The sequence below is a fragment of the Dermacentor albipictus genome, chromosome 5 (genome assembly GCF_038994185.2).
Source record: "Dermacentor albipictus isolate Rhodes 1998 colony chromosome 5, USDA_Dalb.pri_finalv2, whole genome shotgun sequence".
NCBI classification, from domain to species: Eukaryota; Metazoa; Arthropoda; class Arachnida; order Ixodida; family Ixodidae; genus Dermacentor; species Dermacentor albipictus.
The window spans coordinates 160,290,949-160,317,219 of record NC_091825.1 but is presented as its reverse complement, the minus strand read 5'-3'; the positions used below and the strand labels follow the sequence as shown (position 1 = coordinate 160,317,219).

Here is a 26,271-nt window from a genome sequence, read left to right as displayed (position 1 = left end):
TGCAGACCACCAAAAAATTAACCGCAAAGCTCGCCTTCGTGCACAGCGTTCGCCACCAGCGTTTCCCGGTGAACATTACGGTTACATAAGTTGCAGTTGTCGGGAAGCGTGAAAAACCCTTAGGGAACTTTGAATGCTATCACATTCCCCCAGAAATTCAAGCTCCGTAGCGTAATTAGGCTAACAGCTAAGCAATAAAGAAATAAATATGAGACCAAGTTTCGGTCAGTACTCAAGTGATGAGAAGAGAGTAATCAAGTAAGTGAACTGGGTTCCTTTCTTGCAACACGTACGAAGAAAAACATTTTGTGAAACACTTCAATATTGATATTGTTGTTTGAATCTTGGCGTCATGTACCCTTCTGTGACAATATATGACATTTTGATCTCTTGCGTAATCTTCGCTGAAAGCTTAGAAGCCTAAGAGAACCAATGTGAGCGTTAAGTTGTTTGTGGCGACATTCAGACAACGAGCAGCTATCCTGGTCATAGCAGCTTATCTAATGTATGCGTAGCTCCACCCAGAATCCCACCACCTTATCTCCAACGGTTGCATGTCAATAACACCAGATAGGTTCGTTAATAGTTAGGACGGGAAGGAATAAGGAGAATTTAAATTCGAGGAAGACGGCTTCCTCCACTTGCCAATCCCACTTCACTACATTATTTTCACGACATTTAAGACGTTCTGCATGCTGTCTTGAAGTACCTATGACACCAAGCCAATTGAGCCACTTCATTTAGCGCGCCTAGAAGAATCTCCAAACAGAAATATCTTTTCATGCGAAATAATTACTGTAATGCGGCGTCAAAGATTGCGTTGTCAGCGCTGCCACGATAGTGTTTAACTTTTTCCCTGAAGGAACTACTTTTTCTGAAGGAACTACTGCAGTCAATATTTTATGTAATACATAAACTGTTGTATCGGCCGCTGTGTCATAGTGCGGGCTACACACTGCGCAAGCGTGAAGTTTTCTTTCTAACTCGCTGTCTCCCCTTTCCATTCCCCCTCTCCTGGATTACTATATAACCACCCTGCTGTTGACAATAAAGGCTGAGTTTTACCTGTCTCGTTCCCAGGCGTGTACGTACGTTTCGTTCCTGCCGTGGCCTAACGGCCGCGACAATGTTACAGTGGCGACGAGTCAAGACGACACCCACGCAGTCAAGGCAGAGCCAGACACCCCGGCACTGAAGACAGCCGTGCCAGCGATTTCCATGGCTTTGCAGATGCTCCCGAGCTTCGACGAAAGCACAGATAAGTGGAAGCCGTACTTGATCAAAGTCGAGGCATATTTCGAAGCAAATGGCATCGTTGAGTCAAGTAAGAAGAGAGCACTTCTTGTGGCTGCACTGAGCACGCAGACTATTCAAATCCTTGCCGGAAGGGTGGCTCCCCGCGCGCCAAACTCATTGAGTTATGACGAAGTTATCAAAGCCTTGAATGAATACTATGACCCTAAACGGAACGAAATTTCGGAGAGCTACAAATTCTTCAGTCGTTGCCAACTGGAAGGAGAATCTATTCAGGCTTTCCTCGTCGAGATCCGCCGCATCGGAGACAACTGCAACTTCGGCAGTTGCCTTGACAGGATGATCCGAGACAGGATTGTCTGCGGGGTACGCTCAAGTGCAGTACGGAAACAACTCTTGGCAAAGAAAGAGCTCAAGCTAGAAGAAGCCGAAGCGACAGCAATAGCTGCTGAAGCCGCGGAAAACGATGCGCTAAAGATTTCCTCAGAAGTAACGCCACTATTGAAAGTGCAAGCGCGTCGCCGGCCAACACCGAGAGAAAGCGCCGAAAATGCAGCGTGTCGGCAATGCAGTAGATGTGGAAGCTTGAAACATGACGCTAACAGCTGCAGCTGGGCCAAAGCTCGCTGTTACCACTGTGGTCAACGTGGACATCTCGCAAAAATGTGTCCCAATCGCAGCGACAAGCAACTCGAGGCTGCTGCACCTGCGCCTCGTGGTCAAACATTAACAGTGCAAGAAACCACGTCAGAAGATTGCTATGAAAATGCTCATATCTGGACTTTGCTGTCGGCGCGAACGAAGTGCCTCGAGCCGCCAATTCGCCGCACATTCAATTGGGGCGGCGTAGAACTGGCAATGGAAGTAGACACAGCATGTATGCGTCATAGCGCGACAGGTTTTCGATAAGCATTGCAAACACTGGCCAAGTTTGAAGCCTTCACATCTGAAACTTTCAAGCTACGCTGGAAGGCTGCCTGTGTTATGCGAGCTTCGGCTAGCTGTTGGGCACCAAGGTGTGTCAGTTGAATGCACGCTCATAGTACTAGATTGCACCGGACCAAGCCTGTGCGGTCGAGACCTGTTAACCCTGCTGGATAGGGCTGGAGTTCCGGTACTGCAAGTCAGTAAAAAAGAAGTGCCGGTGACGGAAGAAGCCATCAACCACATCAACGCCTTACGCAGTAACTACGAAGATGTCTTCTCCGAGGAATTGGGCCTGATGAAGGGACCCCCAGCCAGCTTGGTGCTCAAGGACGGTGCGGTAAACAAGTTTTGCAAGGCGCGACCGCTTCCGTACGCGCTCCGCGACAAGGTGGCAAAAGAGCTGGATCGGCTAGTGTCGCTAGGCATAATATCGCCCATAAAATATTCGGACTGGGCGACCCCCATAGTACCAGTGCTTAAAAAAGATGGCACAGTCCGGATTTGCGGGGACTTTAAGGCCACCTTGAATCATGCTTGTGCACTTGAGCAGTATCCCCTTCCGGTGATTGAAGACATGTTCGCGTCTTTAAGCGGTGGTGAAGTTTTTAGTACACTCGACTTGAAAGATGCCTACAACCAGGTGCCACTAGACGAAGCTTCACGCAAGCTGTGCGTCATTAATACGCACCAAGGCCTATTCTGTTACAACAGGCTGCCGTTCGGCATTTCCTCTGCTCCTGCTATATTTCAAAGGAAGATGGATACCATTCTAGCGGGCCTGCCTGGCGTTCAGGCATACTTAGATGATGTGCTTGTGTCTGAAAAGGCGGCAGACAACGGAGCTCGGCTGAAAACAGTGTTGGATCGGTTTCGAGAGCATGGCGTAAAGCTGCGATATGACAAATGCAATTTCAGCCAGCCATCGGTTACTTATCTGGGACACCGTATCGATTGTATCGGTCTTCACCCGACGGAAAAGAACGTGGAAGCTATCATGAAAGCACCGAGCCCTCGTAACGTGAGCGAGCTGCGTTCGTTTGTCGGAATGCTAACATTTTATTCAAGGTTTTTGCCGAACATGTCAAGCGTGTTGTCCCCGTTGTATCAGTTACTAGAAAAGAATGCGCGATGGCAGTGGAACCAGCCCCAGGAAACTGCGTTCGCCAAGGCCAAACAGTGTCTCAAGAATACCGAAGTGCTTGCCCATTTTGACCCGTTAAAGGAGCTGAAACTCGAGTGCGACGCTTCCCCACACGGCATTGGCGCAGTACTGTTTCACACAGTAGGCAGCGTCCACAGACCGATAGGATTCCGTTCAAGGACTCTCACGAAAGCCGAACGGAATTACTCGCAGCTGGAGCGTGAGGCACTGGCACTCGTTTTTGGGGTCACGAGATTCCGAGACTATCTGTTGGGCCGTGAATTCACCTTGGTTACAGACCACCAGCCTCTCCTCGGATTGCTAAGGGCCGACCGCCCAACACCGTCTATGGCTGCAGCCCGCATTCAGCGTTGGGCCCTCTATCTCGGAGGATATTGCTACAAACTTCAGTACACTCCCGGAAGACAACTGCTGAACTCGGACGCCCTCAGCAGGCTTCCGCTGCAATCACCCGGTCCCAGTATGGAGCCCCTAGAGCCGCAAGAGTACGTTTTTTCTTTGGAAATCCTGGAGGAAGGCACAGTCACGACACGGGAGCTGAAGGACCTTACAGCTGTCGACCCGACACTAGATCGCGTCAAGCATTACGTGCTACGTGGTTGGCCTAGAAGCTCGAAAGGCCTTGAGCCGTGCCTGGCGGTATTTTTTGACCGTCGACTGGAGTTGTCCCTGGCACATGGGTTAATTTATTGGGGCCATCGAGTGGTTATACCAGCCGGTGCGCGAAAGCGATTGCTGCAGCTGCTGCATGAAACCCACCAAGGGTCTTCGCCGATGAAATCGATTGCGCGATCATTGTTCTGGTGGCCAGGGCTAGACCGAGAGATTGAGGAAATGTCGGCTCAGTGCAAGAATTGCATCGACAATTTGCCCATGCCGCCAGCCGCTCCACCAGCAAGCTGGCCACAAACTTTTGAGAAGTGGTCGCGCATCCATGTGGATTTTGCCGGACCGATAGAAGGCAAGATGGTGCTTGTGCTAATCGATTCGCACACCAAGTGGATAGAAGCGCTTCCTTTGAAGCAAGCTACCTCGACAGCTACAATCCACTGTTTGCGGGACATTTTCAGCAGATTTGGCGTGCCCAGAACGATAGTTTCCGATAACGGAACACAATTCACTAGTCGTGAATTTGCAACATTTATCGAGAACAACAACATATCGCACGTTAGGACCGCCCCCTTCCACCCGCAATCTAATGGGGCCGCCGAAAGAGCTGTCCGAACAGTGAAAGATGGTCTTCGGAAGTTGAAGGAAGGAAAACTGGAGCACAAACTAATGCGACTACTGCTCAATTACAGAAGGACACCCCAGAAGAGCGGAAAGTCGCCATCACAGATGCTTCTCGGATACCAGATTAGATCGCGCCTGGATACGTGTTTTCCGAAGGGTAGTGGAGATGCACCGTCTAACCAGGAGTAGCTGCCCCAACTAGAGAGCCGTGTGCACGTTCGCAACTATGGGGCAGGAGACAAATGGATACCAGGACATGTGACATCTACATCTGGGACCCGAATGGTTACAGTAGAAACACCTGGAGCAATTGTCCGGCGGCACGTGGACCAGGTGCGTCGTCGGCCTACAGAAACGCAGTCACCCGCCATTGCGGAAGACGCGTGCTCGGACGGCGCTACATTCAGGCCAGAGGAATCCTCGCCACAGCTCGATGTGAGCCTGGAAGCATCTGCCTTGCCGCCTGCAGTTGGGGATCATCATGCTGACCGCGCCTTCCCGGCACTTCCGTCACCCGAAGCAGTAGTGCAAAGCGAACCCGCTCAAGTCTTACGACGTTCTACGAGGACGAGGAGACCTGTTGACCGATTTTAGGAGGAAGAAGTGTTGTATCGGCCGCTGTGTCATAGTGCGGGCTACACACTGCGCAAGCGTGAAGTTTTCTTTCTAACTCGCTGTCTCCCCTTTCCATTCCCCCTCTCCTGGATTACTATATAACCACCCTGCTGTTGACAATAAAGGCTGAGTTTTACCTGTCTCGTTCCCAGGCGTGTACGTACGTTTCGTTCCTGCCGTGGCCTAACGGCCGCGACAATGTTACATAAACAAAGCCACAATGAAGGCACTTTTCAGGCATGTTAGTTTTATTAACGAGATGGATGCCATAAAGAAAGATATAAATAGCTAGAATCAAGATTGAACGAGAGGAAAGACGGCTAACCGAGGGGCCCAGTTTCTAATAATCATATCATAAGAAGCCAACAAATAATGACAGCAAGCACAACATACGGAAAATTACTTGTACTTGTAAGTACAAGTAATTTTCCCTATTTTGTCCTTGGTGTCATTGTTTGTTGGCTTCTTATGATAGAATCAAGAATGCGGGATAAAATTGAACAAAGCTTGTAAAGACACGCTTGTACCTACTAAGAAGAATATGTTACAAAAGTTATGAGATGTACAAAATGTATTTGTTTAATAGGCACCATCTCCTAAAATATCAAGAATATTTAGTGAACAGATATTCCGCTACAAATATTTAACTGCAAGCACTACAATTGGGCGTGCCGGGCTGCGGCCGCCGATGTTCCGGTGTTGTTTGCGTCGTTGTCGTTCCGAGAGTCAAAGTCCGACGAAAATCAGCATGCTGAGACTCGCCGATGCTCGACCCATCGATAACATCAGCCGAAGGCGCAGCGGAATTACGAGATCTGCATCTGTCGAAGCGCACGCGCTGATCCAGGAGGCGATCATTTTTGCTTTCTACTTTGACGGCTTCGGAGCGCGTTTATAAATAACCGCCTGACGGGAAAAATCGAACGGCTTAGAAAAAAATATATATAGTTCTCCTCCTTCCCGAACGATAATGCGGTGTGTCCGTGAGCGGCGCGGGAGGTCTCGAAAGCCGTGTTTCAAACCATCGTTAGCTGGCTAACGATGCCTAATGGCCGCGGTACGGTACGGAAAGAGTTAAAAAAAAAGCTAGACGGTTGCTTTTCTTTCTAAATCCTTAGCAACGATAGTTTCTCCTGATCCAAAATTCAAGTTAAAAACATACACAACGTTATGTCACATGCTTTATAAAGCGACTAATGCACGAAGCCAGCATAAATCAAACTTCCACGCCATGCAGAGCTTAAACGAATTAAGCGTTTGTAAATGCTGCTATGAACGCGCAATGAACACGCTCAAATCTCCTGGTGCAGCACATTCTGTCCATTGGGCATTCGTAGCAAGAGTGACACGCGCTCAGTTCGTTGCCACGTATTTCTTTATGTCGCATGCTGACTTCACTCGTCAGACAGAGAGTTGCATAGATAGATTCGAAAGAAAGAAAGGTTATCCAGATAAAATTCTTCGGCCTGCTACTCGACACTATTGTCGCGAAAAGAGTATAGCGCGGGCCTCTGCTTGCTTTCCGGGAATTTTGTGGGCTCCTCGACGCGGGGGGAAAACCTTTGTACCCCGAATGATCTCGACGGCGCCGGGCATGTACTGCCGCCCGGCCGCCGCACCTGCTGTCACACGTGCATTTGACGCGTCCTCGTCCCACGCTCGGCTGTCAAAAGCTGATTAGTGATGGTCAGAGTGCTTTTGTGTACGGAGTGTTGACGCGACCATTTCTTGAACTCTGCCGCTTATTGGATGATGTCGGCTTGCCTGATTGGTAGGAGTAACGAAGTAACCCATTGGTGAAGAAGCCTGCGCCTCCCGCCGGTCCGCGGGTCCCTTGGATGCTGGGGAAACTTATTTAAGGAATAGTTTGGGGTAGTTTTGAGAGTGAGCGAGTAGACAAGCAGCAGACACGGCGCAACTTCACCAGGGGAAACCAGGCCGGTCGGGCAGGCCGACGACGACGGGTATGACATCGTTCTGTTTGTAAATATTTTTATACAGTGTTAACCTAAAGTAAATCTCAAGTGAATAAACTTAGTTATTGAAATGCTACTTCTCGTCGTCGTACCTGTGGATTTGGACTTGCCCCTGCCAGAGCTCATCCCCATTCATCTTCCGTCTCCCTGGTGAGTTGATGCGTCTGATATCTCACGGCTGCGTCACTTCGCTACACTATAGAGGAAGAAATGGGAATTGGCCCTCTGATGTTAATGATGATAAGTTCTCTCGATAAGTTGTTACGGTAGTTTAAGACGTGGTATGAATATAACGCTTAACGAAACGTGATTAGAAATTCCAACCAACCGTGGAACACGTGATCGTCAACAAGACTCGTAGATGTTTAGCGCGACGGTTTGCTTTAGGTTTGCGTTTCGGATAGATAAGGCTATCTCCGCAGATATGGGGAGTCTTTCAAGTTTTCTTTTACAGTGGCATTTCTATACAATTGAGCAAGTTTTCCCTGCGAAGTGATACTTAGACTTGTTTATTGCTCGAGAACCATAAAGAGACAGTAGTAAAAGCGAATTTTAAAAAATATTCTTTTCTACACGAGTGTCACGCGATGTAGTGGCGCATGCATACTGAGCCTAGCAAAGCATGCCCTTTTACAACGCACACTTAACTTCTTTTTTCTTGCATCGTTGTCGGAAACGGCGTTCCCCTTCTAAAAGCACAGCTGCTTATAGCTTGTGTCTGAATGCAGCAAAAGTGACATTCTGCGAGGGCTTCCTTATAACGTAAAAAACACAGCTGAGGTTCTGAACTGCAGGTTTTCAAAAGCCAGCATCTCTCGCGAACCTGCGCGTCATCAATCAGAACTTTCTGCTACTGGGAACGAGATTGCGAGATCCAGAAACAGCAACGGCGACCACGTTCTGATGTCAGAGTATCGTGGAAGCGCGCTAGTACTTACGACAATGCGCACGTTGGAAAATTCAGGTCATAAAAGCTAACCAACAGATCAGCACCAAGCCACTTCCCACAGAATATGGCGCCCGTTAGGGTTGTTAAACCTGAGGAACTAATATTACGTATATATATACACATTTGTCGATCAACTTACCGTCAGTGGCGTGGAAGGCAAAACAAGCCCCGACAAGAATCGCACACCAGCGCATGGTCTTCGATTCACGCATTGTGCTTCAGCGTGGCCAGTCAGCAATGCGACTGCCAGGTCCACCCGGCCGGTCTTTGACTATCGTCTCCAAGATGTGGGACGTTCTGTCAACGTTTGAACGAGAGGCGGTCGATAAAGCGTCTTCGACTCGAACGAGATAGCGCCTGTCTTTCTGCCGTTACCGTCATCGCCATCGGAGCACCTCGCAGAAAGCCGTAGGAGCCGACAAAGTCTCGCTGCGTACCCACTTGAAAAAGACTTGGAGTTTTCAGCCCCTATCGAAGACCTCGCTATCGGCATGAACTGACGTGGCAATGCCCTGAATGCGTTGGCGTAGCGCCTCACTCGCGAGTAGCTGCTCACGCGGGGCATTATGCAACCGGCCGATTCACCTGGATTTATCTCACGAGTGGGACGAGGGAATGACAACGAGAAAGAATGCACGTCTTGCACGCTCCCAATCAGTCTGGCCCGTGACGTCATGTTTAGAGCACGTAGTTCAGGTCTGGGCGTGGCGGTTTCCCTGTTACGGCCCAGGTGCAGCGAGTGCGAAAACTGAACTCGAAATATTAAAGTGACCACCATCACAACGTGTAGAGCTGATTTATTTCTACGCCCGAAAGCGATGGCGGTGCCATAACATACTTAGTGGATGGTGCCGGATTGATTCTGACCACTTGCATAATAGTGCTTTAACACGCACACATGAGTACGGCACACGAGCATATTTTCCATTGCGCCTTCACTGGATTGCGGCCTCCGCGGCTGTTAATCGTGCCCGCAACCTTTTGCTGAACTGCTGACTGACCACACTCACTAAGCATACGCGACGGATAGCAGACAGCTTGTGTTCATGCATATACTTTCCGAAAATTGCGTGCGTTACTCTTACGCACACACGTTTCAGGCCGCACTGGAGAATGCGTTCGTTAAATTCAACGGTCCCTACACATCCCGCAATCCCGTTACGTCCAAAACTCACACTATGAAGCCGCTTTATCATAGTAAGGAATTCTGGGTAACTACTAGCCGACGCGGTGCAGGCAGAGCAGGCTGAGAAAAGCACCAACGTAGATGTAGTCATTTCTGTGAGACAGTGGCAGATTGTTGCTCTAGAGCAAAGATGCTCAACAACTCGTACACATTGCAAATGCCTCTGCAGTGTCGTCCATAGGTTAAGTGGCAATATGTAGTTACGACGACCGAGTCCACAGAGGTGGTGGTGACGTATTAACGGAACCACATTCTGTCATGCGCATTACAAGTGTGACTAAAGTCCTTCCGAAGAAAGCATTGCCTGAAATTGTATTACATCGACAGCATTCTATTACTCGAAACTGCTTTCAGCATCCGTCGTCACCACTACGCTGACGAATACGACAACTTGGAGACAACAGTGTTTCGTGTGTGTACTTTTACTCCGTCCGGTGTTTTTGCGCTCTGGTAGTTCCGTCTTCAAAAAATACAACTCCAATCAACCCAAGTCGCAACTTTATTCTTGGTGTCATCATCGTCAAGCCGTCGTGGTGAGGCCGCCCCATCATATTCAGCTTCACCACAGGGTGAAAAAAAAAAAGATTCTTTGCGCTTATATAAGCGAGAAGGGAGACAGAGGGTGGTTGAAATTTAAATGCAGAAAATAAGGAAGAAAAGAGAAATGAAAGATAAGTTGTCGTCGATGGGGACCGAACCCGCAACCTTCGCATTACGCGTGCGGTGCACTACCAATTCTAAAGGGACAGCCACCAATTCGTCCACTAACTTGATATTTATGCGTACTAGATCTAGCCCTGGGAGTGTCAGCCAGCGCCACTTAGATATTTATTTATTTATTTATTTATTTATTTATTTATTTATTTATTTATTTAGGTACCTCAAATAAATATGGACATGTGTAAGGTTTAGCGCAATAAAAAAATGTTAGTTGACTTGATGTATACATACAAAGATTTCAATGCAGCGTGTTACAACATGAAATGAGCGAGCGACGCATAACACTATTAAATAACGCCCGCCAGAGCCACTTTAAACTATCAGGGTCGCTGTTGTTTACAGCATCTACGGCTAACTTGTTCCACTCTTTTGCCGTTTGGACGAAATGAAGTCATATGCGCAGAAGTGTGAGCATGTGACGGATGAAAGGCTTTTTGTCGACTGATGCGAAGCGATAGTTGATGAGCGGGAATGAAGACGGCGAGGTTAATCGACGAGTGATAAAATTTATGAAAAGTGAACAGCCTCGAAATACTGCGGCGGCATTCAAGACTGAGAAGGTAGGCCCGGGATTTTAGTGTGCTGACGCTAGTTTGATAAGAGTATTCTGAATAGATGAACATTGCAGCACAATTTTGGCCCGATTCCGACATGTTTGAAAGGTTAATCTGATGGGGGCCCCAAATGGCGCTGGCGTACTCTAGTTGCGGTCGTACCAGCGTTTGGTAAGCAAGTATTCTTACAGGGGGACGGGGCGTGATGCTGGTTACGACGTAAATTAGCGAGGGTGCAGTTAGCATCATTTGTGATGCTAATTATTCGAGACGACCATCTAAGATCGTGAGATAGGTAGGTACCAATATATTTATGATTGTAAGGAAGGTATTTGGGAACTGTAAATTGTGTAACGTGCTATGGAATACGAGTACCGACATTGGAAGGGAATGAGTGCTGTTTTCTTTGTGTTGAGGGACATCAACTACATGTCGCACCATTTTTGGCGAGATACAACGGGTAGTGCGGCGTCTAGTCCATCAATTCTCACATAGGTCGGGATATGATCACTTCCATGGGTTTCAATATCAGTGAACCACTGCACGCTCAAAGTCGGGCAACGTGACACCAAAGTCAAGGCAGCTGCTGTATGTTGTTCCTCGCAGAAATGAAGACACAGGTTGTGGCCTGATGCAAAAGATATTAGTGACCTGCCCCTAGAATTTATCCTTGAGCTTCCCCATATATGGTGGTGAGCGTTGAAGTCCCCTGTTATTATCCAAGGACCGGGAGTAGCAGCCATAATATCTTTTAGGCTTTTTCTATCAAACGGACTTGCTGGGGAAAGGTAGACACCAATAAGAGCAAAAGACAGCCTCTTCTTTTTCACAATAACACAGACGTATTGGTTACCATCGTGTGGCGCTGCGGGCTGGGAAAAATACGTAAGCACCTTGCGAATGTGAACCATAACCTTACTACTACGGACACACGTGTTTGAAACAAAAGGTTCATATCCTGATAGTTTTATGGAGGCTGAGAAGTTCGGTTCACAAATGACCAGTATAGGAAAGTGGTTTTCAAACATGAACTGTCGAAAATCCGAACTATCTGACCTCAGGCCTTTCGCATTCCATTGCAATATGGAGGCACTTCTGACATCATCCCGGAACGATCGCTGTTGTTGTCGATGAGCCATGGTTCTGCTGTAGAAGTTCTCAAGCAGTGGACTTCTGAAGGCTCGCTAGAACCGGATTGATGGCATCCAGCACTTGCAACGCACTTCGAGCTGTTTGTGTCTGTAGCCTTTCCAGAAGAACACGAATAGCACTCACCAGACAACTGATCATGACGACAATTTGTTGACCTTGGTCCGTCAACTTATCAGGAACAGACGAAGTGTCCCTTGCTGTAGAAGTCTGATTTCGCTGAGTAGGGGCATGTAGCCTCGGGAGTGCAGGCCAAGCGTCAGCAGCCATGCTGTTCGATGCACCTTTGTCCTTTGAGCTGACTGCTTTTGGCCTTGGCGGAAGAGTGGGTGGTAATGTACGTGGGTAGCGTTCTCCAGAGGCTTTGAAAGCTCTTGATCGACGTCGGCCACATGATCGTCGTCGCTTAATAGATGTTGCTGCTTCTCGGCAAGGCACTACGTGTTTGCCTCGGCCTTCCGCGGAGCGCCTCAACAGCAGGAACCATTATAATGGCTCAAGACCATACGACCACGTCTTACATTAGCACCGACACGCTTAGGGCCCATGTTCGTCATGTTTCACAGATGCAGTCAAGCTCTTTTGCCTGCCTGCCAGAACGACGACCACAGGCATCCTTCTCCAACGAGGTCAGCATCCATCGTGCCTACTTACCATCGGGCTTCACATCCTCAGCACGTTCAACCTCAGTTTTGTGGTGTTTAAAACAACCTCAAGTGCGTCTTACGGTACCAGGGATAAGCAAGAAGACCGACCTGCCTATTTGGCCTTGAAGCAAGCAGCTCTGAATTGTCTGCACATTTTCTACTTTGACCGAGTCCACATATATAAGGATGACTCTTCCACTCAGACCAGCTCCACCGGCGCAGCGGTTATACCATCACGATCAATAAGCATTCGATACAAGATTTCTCACTTGACAACATCCACCGGTTCGGAGCTTGTTGCCCTCCGAGGTGCCGTTCATTATATCGACAACCAACCGGCTAATCGGTGCGCAATATTCTGCGATTCGAAGGCGGCCTTACAATGCCTTCTCTCATCTCTTCGTCGCGGATCCTATGAACAACTCGTGTCGGAGATACGAGAAATGCACCATCATACGATCACGAAAGGACATGACGTCGTGTTTCAGTGGCTGCCTGGCCATTGCGGTATCTCCGGCAACGACCTCGCTGACGAAGCTGCTAGGAAAGCACACGACGGAGCAACCCTTGTTTCTGTACCTTTATCGCGGACTGACGCAGCCCAACTCTTAAGCAAGCTTGCGCACCGTATGACACTAAAGAAGTGGCACACACCTGAATTCACTCAACATCGTCGATTGCATTCCCTCGATCCATCTATGCAACTGCAGCAGTTACCAGGGCTTCCGCGTAATGAGGAAATAATGCTGTGCCGCTTACGCTTGGGCGTCGCATTCATCAATGCATATATTTTTTCATTGGAATGGCTGATAGCGCCGAGTGCAATGCCTGCGGTGTCGAGGAAACTATAGAAAATCTACTGTGCTACTGTTTATCTTTTGAAAATGAAAGACATTACCTCTGCACAGCTTTCAATCAGTTAGATAGAAAGCCCTTCACCTTGAACAAGATCTTGGGACCATAGCCTCACATATCGCTGCTACAAAACGCCACAAAAGTGCTGCTGCGGTATTTGAAAGCTACCGGATTGAGTCAGCGTCTTTGATCTGGACTGAGTGACCGAATGATATCCCCAGTAGACTTTCTATTCTTCTTTTAATCTTTCCGTCCCCTTTTCCCTTTCCCTAGTGTAGGGTAGCCAACCGGGCTCAGTCCCGGTTAACCTCCCTGCCTTTCATTTATCATTTGCTCTCTCTCTAGCTATTGAAAAGGAGAGGGCCAAGTAGGCTCTCTTGCAGCACTCCTATCCTTGTGTTCCTTAACTGAGAGGAGAGGTTATTGTCGTGTGTATACTGAACTCTGGAGTTTAGATATGATCTAATTAAATCAAGGGCAACGCCACGAATTCCAGAGTTAGTCAATTTATTGAGTAGAAGTTCATGATTAATGCAGTCGGACGCTTTCGTAAAATCTGTTAATACTGCAAGTGTGAGCAAGCGCTCTTCGATGCTCTTGAGAATAAATTCTTTTTGATCCAACAGGGCAAGTTGTGTTGACTGGTGCTTACAGTCATATAATAGGGAAATTGAAGTCTTCTACAAGAAAAGATAATGCTGCATGCTATCTTGCTTGTAGATCGTGCGAAACGTCGTTAGTTCGAAGCAAGAACCTGGTGGTCTATAAATGACGTCCTTGTGGTTAAGGTGGATGCATACAGAGATCAATTCTGGTGGTGTTAAATTGGAAAATTTTTACAGAATCGCAGACATCATCTTTAATGTTTTCCCATTGAAAATACTACTGCAACTTTCCAGAAGAGTGGGCATGGAAAAGCAGCCGCAATGGTTTCCGTAGAGATGTTCTGCTTTTTTGTACAGGTTAGTCCATCCGAGTCCTTTTTTTCCAAACGTTATAGCAACATTGCATTGCTGCTATCACCACACACAAGCTGTTGGCCCCAATCGTTATTGATTGCGTTCATGTTTGTAAACTGCTCTTGCCCACTGAGGACGTTAAGCTTAACCCTGGCCCTGTTGAAGGACAATGTTGCAAACAATACAACGACATACTTAGCCCCTATCTCAAATCTGTCTAAGCATTAGTAAGATCTTGATGAAGGCTACTTGGTTCATATTTAGAGCTGAGGTTAAACAGCGCGAATAAAACAAGGACACAAGGATCTGTGGTATTTGTTTCCTTGTGTCCTTGTTTTATTCGCGCTGTTTCACCTCAGTTCTGTCTAAGCACTTCGACACTCGTCATGATAATCTCATCAAATCAATTGATGAAGTGAAGGAACAACAAAGAATACTCGATTCCAAGATATCTGATCTTACATCACAATTAACTGCTCTTGAGGGCAATGTAAACGCCTTGAATACATTCATGATTACATAAATTTATAGCAGTTCGTAAGTACAGCAGTTAGGAACAAGAGTACTTTCCTACAAGCTCGGTTGGACGATCAGGAAGACCTTACTCGAAGGGACAACCTTATGCTCTACGGCAATAAAGGCTCTGCCACAGAGACGTGGGCAAGCGCGGAAGTAAATATTCGCAAGCTGCGTTCTGAGACGTTCAATCTGCTGTTGTCAGATGAGGGAATTGCTCGTGCGCAAAGACTTGGATCGTTTATCCCAAACAAGCGCATGCCCATAAGTTATTTATTTATTTATTTATTCGTTTGTTTGTTTGTGCATTTATTTTTATTTGTTTATTTAAAGTACCCTGAGGGCCATATGACATTAAAGAGAGGAGTGGTTACAGGGTATTAGTGTAAATCAAACAAACAAGTGCCGTCAGTTCTGTTAATACAATGACTATCCTGATTATACAATGTTAGTTGATGTTTCACGGAAAAGTTTGTTATCGGTGATGGCTACGATACTTGAGGGAAGGTGATTCCACTCCTGGGATGTACGGGGGATGAAAGACTGAAACAAAGATTTCGTGTGACATGAATCAATTCCGGCCTTACTGCTTAATCGACGCGGCTTGAAATGTAGTGAGGCCGCAGGACGAAATCGTCGTGAAACGTGGTGTGATTAAAATTTTTATGAAATGGCGAAATAAGGGCAATATTGCGGTGGTTAGCGAGTGGACTAAGGGCTAGGTTAGTTTTCATTAAGGTTATACTCGCAGTATGGTTATAATTGGAAAGAATGAAACGGGTAGAGTTATGTTGTACTAGTTCAAGTGACGTAAGGGGATTAACGTGACTGGGATCCCATATAGCAGATACATATTGAAGTTTCGAGCGCATTACAGTCTTGTAAAGCTGTAACTTTAAAGTAGTCGGTGCTTTGAAAAAGTTAGGCCGTAAGTACCCGAGCATGCGACTAGCAATGTTAATGGCGTACTATATATGAATGGTACAATTTAGGTTATATGTAATGTGTGTACCAACGTATTTATATGACACGACAAAATCTAAGGGAACGTTGTTCAGATAGTAGAGAGAGAGATAGAGAGAGCAAATGACAAATTAAAGGCATGCAGGCAAGATGGTAGGTGCTATAGGAGTACAATTAGATCTGGGTACGCGCATTATTTTGCATTTGTTAATACTTAGTTCCATTAAACACATCCCGTGCCAGTCATCTATATTACCCAGATCGGCTTGTAGTGCTTTATTATCAACAGTGCTTTTAATTTCCCGGAAGATAACACAGTCACCTTCGAACAGATGTAGGTTAGAAGATATTTTAGCGGTCAGATCATTATTATAGATAAAAAATAATAGTGGTCCCCGCACAGACCCTTGTGATACACCCGAGTGAACTTGAGTGAGCGGAGAGTTACGACCGTAGCAGTAACAAATTAGAAGCGGGTAGTAAGGAAATGCTCGATCCATTTTAGAAGGTTAGGGTCATTATTTAGCAAGCTTAGTTTAAAAAGTAGTAGTTTATGGCTTATATTATATAATGCTTTATTAAAATACAGGAAAACACAGTCAGCGCACGATGAGCGATCCAGGATGCGATGCAGTTCATGAGTGAATGATACTTGTTGTGTTTCGAAGGAATATGATTTTTGAAAACCATGCTGTGCGTGAGTAAAATATGAGTTGGATTCTAGAAAGATGGCCCGATTTGTGAAAACTACATGCTCTAAAAATTTACAGCATCTACTTGCAAGAGATATCACGCGATAATTAAAAGGTGAGTTTCTGGGGCCAGATTTATAGAACAGAACCACTTTCTCAATTTTCTATTCCCTTTGAAGGTCACATGAGTTAAGTAATTGTCGGAAAATGTTTGTTAGTTTCATAGAACTAAAGAGGCTAGTGCTTTTAAGGAATTTACTGTTAATGCATGTGTAGCCAGGTGATGAATGATACGGTAAACTATTAATTTCGTGTACTGTTAATTTCGTGTACCTCGAGAATCACAATACGCATTGGTAAGTATTTGTGTTGGTATGCGAAAGGAAATTCAACATTGCCAGTTTTCGAAAATTGACTTGTACATAATTCATTAAGAATGGTCGCGCATATGTTCTCGAGAACAATATTTCCAGAAAAATCTTCTAATTAAATAGCATTGTTATTTGTTGGGTTTACTATTTGCCAAAACTTTTAAGATTTGTTTTTAGTATTTCAGGTAGTGTGCTAGATAAGTAGTCGTCTTTAGCAGTTTTTAGAACTGCTATATACTAAACATCTGAGGCTGATTTATAGGTTGCCCAGCGCGCGTCAGTAGGGGATGATGTCGCTAATTGGTAGAAGCGCTTTTTGGATAAGCGTTTTAGATGACCGGAGTACCATGGCGCTTGCGCATTTGAAGTGATTGTGTGGTTAGGGATGTACTTCTCAGTTAATCCATGAACTGGACGTGCGAGGAAATGCCAATTAGATTAAACTGAACCATGTTCATGCGTTTCAACAAAATTATCACAGAAACGAGACAATTTATTGTTTATTTCTACGAAGTTAGCTTTCCGATAGTCGCGTATGGTTTTTCGGTGTTTGGATTTTTTAGGGAAAGGAGCGTGAGTTATGAAATTGAGCGAGAGGTGGTCACTAATTTCGAATATGTAGGTGATATGAGATGCAAGGTCAGCATGTGTCGTAAGTCCCAAGTCTAGGGTGTTAGCTATATACATCATGCATTTGAAATCCTGGCGGCCTGAGTAACCAATTGCGTGAGGGAAAAAACTGAGCATAAATTAAGAAAGTCATCAGTCAGTTGCAAGAGTGGGGAAAGACGTAATCGCAGGGTATTGCACATTTTGTTGCGCACTTTTCTCCGCGTCAAGCTAAGGAAATCACTTTGTCCTAGAAATCAAAGCTTCGGGGCACAGACGCCTCTGTTGGGAAGTATTTTTCAAAATCCACCCGCACAACGAGTAAAAATGGCACAGGCATGCCCGGTACATCCAGCACCTGTTACGGACAGAATTTGCGAGAGGCAAGCAACGCGATGTTAACCAATCGTGGTCTTTCTGAAACGTCAAGAGCGCAGAAAAAAGATATACAATACTTCTCGCAATACTTCTGTTTTGTCACGCAATATATGTAAAATAATCAATAAACGCGACGCCCTCTCGTCACTGTTTGAGACCTGCTCAGCAGACATAGTTAACCGGAATTAGCTCTCGGCGAAAATAGATAGCTCAGAACTTTTAAACTGCCACAAAAAGTAAAACTTTAACAGATGTGATCGCCGCCGGGGTGGAGGCGGTCGTGTATTAACTGAGGTGAGTGATGACTTCACTTCTTTCAATGTTCTCGTTTCATCACCATTAGAATTCGTCTGTGCATGCATCCACCTTAACCACAAGGACGTCATATTTCGTGCCCGCTACCGCCCTACGAGCACACCACCAGGTTATTCCTGAATTGTACGACGTTTTGCACAAGTTACAAGTATGGCATCATACTAGAATTCAATTTCCCTACTATACTGACACGTGGACTTATTTACCTTTTTCGGGTGAGCGCTTTTCACCGTTTAACAAATGTTATCGCTCAGCGCCGTACGCGCCCGCATGTATCGGAATTTTCTCGAATGTTATCGATGGTTCTGTTATCACCGAAGCTTCTGTAATCTGACTGCACATGTGACGCGAATTGTGTAGAACTTTCTGGAAGATACGCAGGCATCCCCAATTACTCTGGAACCTTCGATGACTCGTGTATAAAAGCCGACATGGTTGACCGGCCGATCAGATTTCGACGATCGCCGACCGTGTTTGCCGCTATCGCTGTGCTTTGAATGTAACTCGGCTTTGGGGGCACAAGTTCGCCCAATAAAAGTAAGTTTCGTCACTCACAGACTTGCCGCTGTATTATTCACCGTCACTACTACGTGACATCTGGCGGAGGTGCGGGGTATCGATCCCCGTACCTCTCGCAGACGAACCTCTCGCATGGAATAACCCTAACCCTGTGGCAAATAGCGGTTCCTCAGAATATGCAGCCTTTATTAACGCTTGTATAGATTTTACTCTTACTCCATTAGTTAAGCTACCTACCCGACGACGTCTTCGAGTGCAACTATCCTAAGTTTATTGCTAATCTCACACCCGTCAGTGGTGCGATAATTGTCACATTTGCGAGGTTTGGGCGAACATGCTACCATTCAGATCGATTTATTGAATACTTCACCACGTGGACTCAAAAGCTGGGAAGTCCACCAGAGATTACGTAGAGGAAACTTCAGCTTGATAAATGCTGAGCTTCAAATTTTTTGCACGAGTTCGTATCATGCTTCCCTGATAGGTCTGTACATGAGAACTGGTTTCTTTATAAATGGAAAGTATTCGAGCTTACTAAATGCTACGTACCACTTCGCATACCCCCCCAAAAAAAGAATCGCACACCTTGCTTCTCACCATCGCTGAAACGCTCGAGCAATAAGCTTCTCTAGAGAAAAGCCATCGGTTATGACTTACCCCTGAACGTTGGGCAGTATATCGTGCCACAGAAAGCGAGTACACGCGTGCTCTGTACCTTGCTAAGCTTATTCTTTTTTTTTTTCACACAACGCTTCCGTCTTTGTTAATATTAAATCCACGAAAAATGTTGGAAAGGGGTAAACAGTGATACTAAACAAACAGTTGAATTAACCACTGCCAGGGCTGTTGTCTCCAGGGGAGATTGTTGCTCTGTACTTAACGCTGTATTCTCGATGTCCTTTGTTAATACTGAACCAATTTCATTTCCTGAAATTACTACATATCATCTTTTTTCTATGGACACTCTCATAGATTTCCAAGGGATGAGCCACCTCATCCGTAACACAAAGCTTTGTTTCCCTTATGTAGACAATATAAACCCAAAGTTTCTCATCTTTTAATCCCATTACTATACAGAGTAGCATACCAGCGGTTGTATACGCGCCGGCGAAGACCTCTGTTCTTCTAATAAAGAGTCTCTCTCTCTCTCTCTCTCTCTCTCTCTCTCTCTCTCTCGCTCAAAGTTTCTCAAACACATTAAAACTTACGCATACATCATACTTTCTATTTATTTTTTTCAGTCCGTAGAACGAGGGTCTGCTCCCTGGCGATTGGTTCCTTTGTACAAGACCGATATCAAGCATAACCCTGATAACTATGGACCTATTTCACTGACTGTAGTATATTTTGCCGACTTATGGAGCATATCATTTATTTTCACCTCGTAAAAAATAACAAATTTTAATTTTCAGTATTTATTTTAACTTGTGAAATTTAAAAGATGGCTCGCGTTAGCGTGCCAGTCTATTGTGTCCTATATGTTTGGGCGCACCAGGAATATCAAGTTTTCAGTTCTAAGGACCACTTCTGTTACGATAAACTTGTGACCCGATGAACAGACTTTCACGGTCCCTTCCAGATTTTCTGAACGAGAGCCTACTGCAATTATTTGAAATTTAACTTTCAGTCCTTTCTTGTCATCTCAGTGACCTCCACATGAAGTACTGAAGCAGCGAGCGCTGATAAAGGAGGGTTGACTTCTTGTGTGCTTCATTAAAGACTCCTCTAAACGTGTCATTTCCATAGCTTTGCAAAAACAGTCATTCCAGCTGGATTAGACCGCAAAAAAGGAAAGAGAAAGAGAGAGAGAGAGCTGCAGTAGGTAGATAACCACGCACTGAGACCCCAGCACTTGCCTCTTTTCCCCGCATGTCTAAACGAACTTGCCCTCTTTATATTTCCAGTGGCAACGGCGGCAGCCTTGAAGCGACAAGAACTTCTCGGGAACCACGACGAAGAAAAAATGGACGATATTTCACAGTAATAATCACAGGAGCTTAAGACCTCCAGTTGCTCGACAGGGTGAAAACAGTTGAACCGATAACATCACGGCCTTTTATGTATACTCTTTGCATCACATTCACCGCAACGCCGAATTCCGATGGCGCATTGTAAAGAGGAGGTGAAGAAGTGTAAGAAAACGGTGAGGACGCAGGCATAAAAGAATGCTTCTGCCTTGCATTAACTTGTGCGTTAACTATGTCTCTCTCTCTCTCTCTCTTTCGCTTTCTGTCTTGTAATAAATGGACAAGGAGATCCCCGATAAATATTAAAAATTATCGACCACGTACATTGACTGAAGCATAACGTATGCGTTGTAAGTTAAACTAAACAATTAAATCCAAAACCACGGTATGATTATGATGCACCCTGTATTGGGGGACTCCGGGTTAACTCTGAGCAGCCAAGTTTCTATAACGTTCGCCCAATGCGCGAGCGCTTCGCCCCATCGAAATGCGGCCGCCGGGATTTGATCCCGCACGGCATCGAGCTCAGCCACCGAGCTGCCGCGGCGGGAGTACGCGTCCGACTACTCACCGAATGGACTCCTCAGCGCTTATAGAACTGGAATGACTGTGCCAAAACGCATTGTTCATCGGCAGAATGGCACTGTAGGAAAGCCGACAGGTTGAAGCTGGCCAGCACCATATCTTGAGGTCACAGGAAACGCAATGCGCCCATGAGGGCGTGTGGAGTCTCTTCCGTGATGCCGACACGGACGCATCTCCGTGCACGTTCCGCCTGCCTGTGGGCATTACATGCAATTCCTTTCACCCTTGAGTGACCAAACTGCTTAAACATTTTAAAGAAAACGCAATTTTTTTGGTCTTTGTTTTCTCAACTGGAACCTAAAACTACTACATTTCAAGTCAGCTACAAGCCTGTAGCAGTGCATGACCAAGCTTGATTTAGCGCACATTGACTTTATATTTTTAACAGCATCATTCAAGTTCGTAAAAAAATTTACAGAGAGGCTCTGATGAAGATTTTGCTATGCACTAGCGCTCTAACCGTTGCGCATGCCGTAATGTTAGAGCGCTTTTTACGTCGCAGTCATTTTACTGCATGCTACATTTTACTCCTTTTACTTGTATGTTATTGTGTACTAACTGTAACCACACCTTTCTTTAATGTCTTCTTATACTTAGGGGTATAATTAAGTACCTAACATAGTCGGCTTCCCGTTAAGCTCTTACCGGATACACATGTGTGACCTGTAAATACAAGTATGAAGGCTTCTATATAGTTAGCCTTGAAACAGTTTTACCAGTTGGGTTGAACTAGTGTCTGCTGGCGTATACGTTTCCGAGACTGCCCAGAGGCGCATTGGTGGTGGTAGTGGTGGTAATAATGATTTATTGGCATCCATCCGCTTTGAAATGGGGTGGTGACGAATAGTCACCTAGCCTGCTTGAGTTCTTCAGGTATGCTATGGATGCTTTTCATTCTAGCATAGCTTTACGCATCTCTTTAATCTTCTCTTCCGGAAAACTTCTCTATCTACCTTGTACCGCACTACCTATGTCTTTAACAGAGCCGGTCGTAGCGATCTCTTTCCTGTTTTTTTTTTCACCAATAGTCTACACGTCACTCGCTTATCTCGACTGCTGACGGGTTGATTCTTCCATTCACTTTAAATCCAAGCGCTTCTGCAAAGCGTGTGTTACCTACGGGTCGTACTCTTACTCTACGGGTCTTACTCTTACTCTACGGGTCTTACTTTTGCTCTGCGCTTCTCCGACTTGAAACGAGGCCCAACGCATGTCACCCTGCACTGCCTCATTTGTGGTTTTGCCGTGGGCTCCCATAGCCAAAGGGACTACCGACCTTTGGTTAACGTCCAACCCCGACAAGATAACTTATTTTAAGCATACAATGGCACTTACGAACGTTAGCGCTGGCACGATTACTCCTTTCCAGATCCAATGCACCACCTCCTATCTATTGTGACCCCAAAGTACTTTATGTTGCATTATTGCTGGAGCAATGAACGCTTCTCGCGGCAAGTTGAGTCAACACTGGCATGCCCGCGTTGTGCTAGCATCGAAACTGCGTACACACTGTTGCTTAGAGCAACAGAAATTGCGCGTATATTGCTTTGTGACTTCAAGCCAATAGCAAGTCTAAATTATTCGCTTCCACCTATGAGAAATGTGGTGCGCTGCTAGACGCGTTCTTGGCTTGAAAGCCGCCAGCATGTCTCTACTAGAGCAGCTACATTCCCAGCAGCGGAAATGCACATTTAGTGTTCCCCCGCCGAATCGCCGGACGTCTTCACGCCCTATATAACGTATTATGTTCCGAGATAGCAGTTCAATAGAGTCTGCGATCACGAATCGGCTCTATACTCGAGTATTTCGCTATTTCGTGGCACTGCTTGGACGTTCTTGCCAGCCCTCAATTTTCGCTCACTTTAGCATGTTCAAACTGATTAGACGCTTCTTGGGCTAAAGCATGCATTTGTAAATGCAAATACATTTCGCTCAATTATTGCTACTGAGGCCACACTTTGATGACTACGAAATTCTTAACTATAACTTCGGGCCCATGCAGTTCAACATAAATCCATATTTTTGTAATACAGGCCGCCTCACGGCTAACAGTAGACTTTTGGCGCATTATTACTATGTGTGTTGCAACGCTATCGCAAGTCGGTGACAGGCATCACGCGCCGACTTAATATAACATAAAAATGCTAGAGGAATTAACTCGTCTCGAGTTGCAAATCACAGGGAATCGCTCCTGTTAGCCAGACACCGCCGCTCCATGGAAAGAGCATCTCCCAGACGCGTAACTTCACCGCATGCACAAGCAACAGGAGACTGCCCTGGAAACTAGCGCGAGGAGATGAAGCATCAGCGGAGAGTAAAGCGAGAGGTCAGATTGCCCGGAGCAACGATCTGCAAGATACGTTAACCTCGATTTATCAAACAGTTCTTCAACCATAAAATGGCGACGAGCACATCTTAACCAAGCCTACACGGACATGCAACGGAAACACGACCTCCGGCGATACCATAACATTTACGCACTAGCGTCGCAAACGCAATCGCCGGCGATTTGAGGACTGCCAAGTGAACAAGGCCCACGACGCGGAACGGGAAGCGTAAGCGTCAGCCCACATGTTTCAAAAAAATTTATTCTAAGACACGGCAATATTATGCCGTACCCCAATAGCTTTAGAGGCGTGGATTGTACAGTCTCACCGAGTGCTTGTTATCTGTCTGCGGCAGATGCGGCGGCACTCACCAGCGAATGAGCCATTTCCCGCGATGACGGCTGAAATTTTGCTGCGTTGACATAACAGGTACCACATGCCAATTCAGCGGTGAACACTGGAAAGCCGCTGCATGCCGAACCAAAAAGCAGCCTATAGCAGCGTCAGCAGCTTGAAGAATATTTCGCAGTATGTAGCTAAAGGTACGCAGGGCGCTATTTCCTACGCACGGGAAGATCGTTCCTGAGTTCACCCATTCGGTGAGGACTGTGTGACGTCAGGATGTGCGTGGCCACCAGCGTGTCGTCTGCTCCGAAACAGTTTGAGACCACACCACACGTTTTATGCTCCGCATGCTCTGGCACACAACGGCGCAAGCCAGGGCGTCGCCGTTGAATTTCGCCCGCACTTTCTTCACTTTAAGGAGGCCACAAACGTAAACAGTAGTTTGATTACATTTGCACACCGTCGAGGACCATTTGTTCTTACATTTTGACCTTACATTATCCTGTGTTTTGGCCTGTATGAGCAGTAGTCGAATAAGGAATGTCGCTTAAGCCAACATATCCCCGAATCTCCCGGTCAACGTTTCGACAGGGGCACTTGTCTTCGTCAGGGCCTCGATTCGTATAGTATTCAAGACTTCTTTCACCAAATACTCACACTTTATATTTTTCCGCATGTACTTACTCTTCGACGCGAATAGTATTTGGTTTACCAACCACCTGCATTATCTATTTCCTAACTAAATAAATGTAAAGATAAACTATTTACGTTAAATGGAGCACTCTTACTCAGTTGTTTCCTTTTGAAATTAAGAAATATACCTTCCTGTAGTCAGCTATAGTACGCAGATTTTATTAGACAAATTATATGTTGCCTTGCCTCCATCGTTCAGACTGTATTTCATAATATTTTAGTGTTATTTCATCACCTTGTTTACAAATAGCGCAACTACTTACCTTTGTACCTTCATGTAAATTCTGTGTTCACCTTGCTTCTTTTTTGCTGTACTGAGACACCATGTACTGCCTGCTGTATTATAACAGTCGCACTTACTATGCAGCATATTTTACCATCTAACACTTATTTTTATTCAATAAACAAGGAAATAAGATTTTTTTTTACTTCTTGTAAAGAATGAGAAGAAACTAATGATCGCGCAAAGATCAATAGGATGAAAGACAATGGTGGGTTAACGGCAAGCGTTCGGACTAAGGGAATGTGATCGCGCAGCTGATATTCTAGCTGAAATTCAGCGTTATTTGGAAGCGTGTGTAATCCATTCAGAAATGATCACCGGTCTATTATATTTCTCACCATCATCATTATCAGCCTATTTTTAATTATGACACTGCAGGACGAAGACCTTTACCAGCATCCTTCAATTGTCCATGTTTTGCGATAGCTGATTCCTATATAGTTCTGCCTCCAAATTCTCTAACCTAATCACACCGCCTGATATTCTGCCGTCCTCGACTGTGCTTCCATTTCCTTGACATCCATTCTGTAGCTCTAACAGAGCACCGGTGACCTGTCCAGCTGGATTTTTTTCCCTCATAACGTTAACTATAATATCGGCTACCCCCGTTTGCTATCTAATATATTAGCCCTACAGTAACACCCCCGTCACAGGGTGTCCTTTTGATCGCGATCGATTCAAGGGCTCCATCGCGATCGAAAGTGCCCTTTCTAACTGAGATGTAACAAACTGGGGCCCAAGGTACGCTAAACGCAACTGAGGACAGCAGCGGATAGGTGCTGTGAAGACGACGAGAAATCTGCAGGTAGTGTGACGAGTGGGGCGTTTGCGCAGACAAGTGCACGAGAAAGAAAAGGAAGAGTGCGCGGTCATGCGCGGCAAGCGAGGAGAGCTCAAGCTGTGGTTCAGAATCGGACGGCTCGGCAGAACGCTCACGGGACGGCGACGACCAGAAGCGATTGAGATGGCTACCGGTCCGTCTCGAGCGTACAGCCGGGCCCAAGCACCAGCGGCTAACGGTCCGTTCGGGAAACTGTCCGAGGCTCATGGGGACCAGGGAACGACTCGGGCGGCTAACGGTCCGCACTGGTGGTCGTGCCTGTGGTCCCGCCCGAGATCCGCCGCCGAAACCGGGCAGTGCTGCAGTTCGCGTGGCCGCCAGCAGTCCTTCCAGCCCTGTTACGCTGGCAGGAACCCGCAGAGCTCGCCGCCAACGGGCCTGTCAAGCTGCTCGAACCCAGAGCGGTGAGCGTCTTGTTCGTCTTCTTTTACGGTGCCGGGGCGTGGCAGCTCCACTAGACGGCACGGCAGCGGGCATTCGTAGTACCGTGAGGGCACCGCCGTGGTACTGCGCGTGAGTTCGTCGTCCGTCTGGTGAGAGCGGACGCTTCACAACAGCGAACTTTGCCGTGTAGACACAGACGACTAAAGTAGAACCGCGAAGCCTGCTCCAGACTTGCCTAAGTGTTTTATGTATTCTTGTGTTTTGTGTGTATGTAAATGCTCTGCGCACTCTGGTATA

General features: G+C 46.3%; 1 protein-coding gene across 10 annotated transcripts in view; it reads right to left on the bottom strand.

The window, feature by feature from the left end:
- LOC135916344 (fibulin-1-like) overlaps positions 1-26,271 on the bottom strand; it is a 183,767-nt gene that overhangs the window by 83,680 nt on the left and 73,816 nt on the right. Inside the window, exon 1 of one of the 10 annotated variants that reach the window (XM_065449689.1) lies at positions 8,256-8,478. The exons of 8 other annotated variants lie outside the window; for them this stretch is intronic. In XM_065449689.1, the coding sequence (XP_065305761.1) occupies positions 8,256-8,328 (73 nt within the window). In that variant the 5' untranslated portion in view covers positions 8,329-8,478. Of the gene's footprint in view, positions 1-8,255; positions 8,479-26,271 lie in introns of those variants that run through there. One more of the 10 variants, XM_065449691.1, reaches the window with a different exon arrangement.